The sequence below is a fragment of the Ictalurus furcatus genome, chromosome 13 (genome assembly GCF_023375685.1).
Source record: "Ictalurus furcatus strain D&B chromosome 13, Billie_1.0, whole genome shotgun sequence".
Classification (NCBI taxonomy): domain Eukaryota; kingdom Metazoa; phylum Chordata; class Actinopteri; order Siluriformes; family Ictaluridae; genus Ictalurus; species Ictalurus furcatus.
Window position 1 is genome coordinate 28294887 of NC_071267.1, and position 2658 is coordinate 28297544.

The 2658-nt window shown below is 38.3% G+C and overlaps 1 protein-coding gene across 5 annotated transcripts in view; it reads left to right on the forward strand.

Annotated features, from left to right (window-relative positions):
* Positions 1-1223, forward strand: part of exoc7 (exocyst complex component 7) — a 16880-nt gene extending 15657 nt beyond the window's left edge. For all 5 annotated transcript variants that reach the window (XM_053640105.1, XM_053640101.1, XM_053640102.1 and 2 more), the window contains 3 exons: positions 440-481; positions 736-869; positions 980-1223. In XM_053640105.1, coding sequence (XP_053496080.1) covers positions 440-481; positions 736-869; positions 980-1082 — 279 coding nt within the window. In that variant the 3' untranslated portion in view covers positions 1083-1223. The remainder of the gene's footprint in view (positions 1-439; positions 482-735; positions 870-979) is intronic.
* The last annotated feature ends 1435 nt before the right edge of the window (positions 1224-2658 follow it).

Below are 2658 nucleotides of genomic sequence, written 5' to 3' on the forward strand. Positions count from 1 at the left end.
TGAGACAGTGAGTGAGACAGTGAGAGTTGGTGAGAGTGAGACAGTGAGAGTTGGTGAGAGTGAGACTGTGAGACTGAGACAGAGTGAGACAGTGAGAGTTGGTGAGAGTGAGACAGTGAGAGTGAGACAGTGAGAGTGAGACAGTGAGAGTTGGTGAGAGTGAGACAGTGAGAGTTGGTGAGAGTGAGACAGTGAGAGTTGGTGAGAGTGAGACAGTGAGAGTTGGTGAGAGTGAGACAGTGAGAGTTGGTGAGAGTGAGACAGTGAGAGTTTGTGAGAGTGAGACAGTGAGAGTGAGACAGTGAGAGTTGGTGAGAGTGAGACAGTGAGAGTTGGTGAGAGTGAGACAGTGAGAGTTGGTGAGAGTGAGACAGTGAGAGTGAGACAGTGAGAGTGTTCCTCCGTGTGTTGTGTAAAATGTGGTTGTTTTCTTCTCCAGTTGAAAGACAAAGAGCGTCAGGTGATCAAAGATAAATTTAAGGTAAGGCCAGATCTTTCCTTTTATTGTGTGTGTGTGTGTGTGTGTGTGTGTGTGTGTGTGTGCGCACGTGCACATGTGTGTGTGATGCATGTGTAGCATTCTAGCTGTATCGTGCTCTGTATGTGTGGTGTGAATGTAAGTATTTCTGGTGTTTATGACTGTGTGCCAAGGTGTTTGTAGCATCTGGGCTTTACTCCTGTGTGTGTGTGTGTGTGTGTGTGTGTGTGTGTGTGTGTGTGTGTGTGTGTGTGTAGGGTTTTAATGACAGTCTGGAGGAGTTGTGTAAGATTCAGAAGGTGTGGGCGATTCCTGATAAAGAACAGCGTGATGCGATTAGACACGCCCAGAAAAAGCTCATCTCTGACGCATACAGAGCCTTCCTACACAGGTAACACACACCTGTCTGTCTTCCTGTCTGTCTCACTTCTGTTTGTTTCTTTCTCTCTCAGTCTGTAGGCATATAATGCAGAGAAGTGTGTGTGTGTGTGTGTGTTACAGGTGTGCGAACATGCCATTCACAAAGAACCCAGAGAAGTACAATAAATACACACCGGAGCATGTGGAGGACATGATCGACAAGCTGTTCGACACCTCTGCCTAAACCCCGCCCACTACACGCCCACTTGTTGTAGCCACCCCCTCACTTCCTGTTTCCTGCTGCACTACAATGTGTCTTGTCTCTGTGTTAAATCTGTAAATACGCCTAGTTTAATGTTCAATAAAGAATTTCACTAGACAAGAATTAACTGCCTAACACTAATGGTGTAAGAACCCTGACCTGTCAGTAGGGGGCAGCAGGAGCAGGAGTCGCTCTGCTTAATGCGTTCATCACCTGAACGATCAAATGTTAGGACTATTAAATTAAAAAACTTTTATAACAACAACTAAACACATGAAAAGCCCTGTGTGTTTGGATTTCATCTTTCTGGGGTTTTTTTAGGATATGAACGTTAACGGTTGCTAATTTTACACCTAATTAATATTCAGGTGCATCCCAGTACTAAATTAACTTTGAATGCAATTTGACAGCCCTGTGTGTGTGAAAAAGTTATTTTATAAATACAAAAACAACTCGTGAGCTCACATGAATGTACAGGTTTATTGATTAATACTGATAGAGCGGTAAGATAATATACAGATATAAGAGATGTAATATTGAATAGAAATCGTCAACACTAGTGTCGTTATGTTACACACAGTACATACACTCACATTATCTTTCTGGAATTTATAAGCTTCTGATAATATATTTCTTATTGATATAAATTGTAAAATAGAGGGACGGTCAAATCTCAAGGGAGTGCAAACTTTTGCACTTGAGTACACACGCACACAGATCTTTTATATAAACATAGATGGATATTATAGATGTTACAGAGAGACAGGTGCGTGTATGACTTTATACTGTAGATAAAATAAACACCCATAGATGAAAACATGAGTACATACAGTTTACTGTTCATGCATAAATAATTTTTTATTCATATCCAGATACTAATTTTCTTTCTTTTTTTTTAATTGCTGAAGATTTCATCATATGAATTTTGATTCTAAATATTATTTGTATTAAAAAGTAAATGGAATCCATGAGTTTAAAAAAAAAAAAAGTTAATCTTCCAATGTCCAAAATTTTTTCGTGTTTTTTATATTCAGGTTTCAAATTGTTGCATGACGCAAGGAGGTTAAATAAATAAATAAATAAATAAATAAATCTCTTCCCAAAAACAACAAACAAAAAACCCTAGTTTTTACAAATCTGAGGCGAGTCTAGCGCAAAACATTTTTACCCAAATAGTTTTTTGTCGTTTATCTTTTTATTTAATGTAGTGTAATGTAATGAAAGTTAGTAAAGTTTGAGAATGACAGATAATCCAGAGAGATACAGAAGTTTATGTTAATTTACAGTTTACAGTAATGCGCAAGTGATTTGGAGGTGATTTACATTTTAAATTTCTAAAATATCTAAATAAAAAAAAGATAAAAAATTAAGAGACAAAGTAACTTGACTCACTGTAATCGTCTGTAAGTGTGGAGACTGCATGAAAGAGATATGCACCGTGTACACTTACAAAATGTGCTGTTTCATCACTTCCTGTTTGGGTCTCGAATTCTCTCTTGCAATCCATCTGCATTTTTAAACTGTGTGTGTGTGTGTGTGTGTGTGTGTGTGTGTGTTT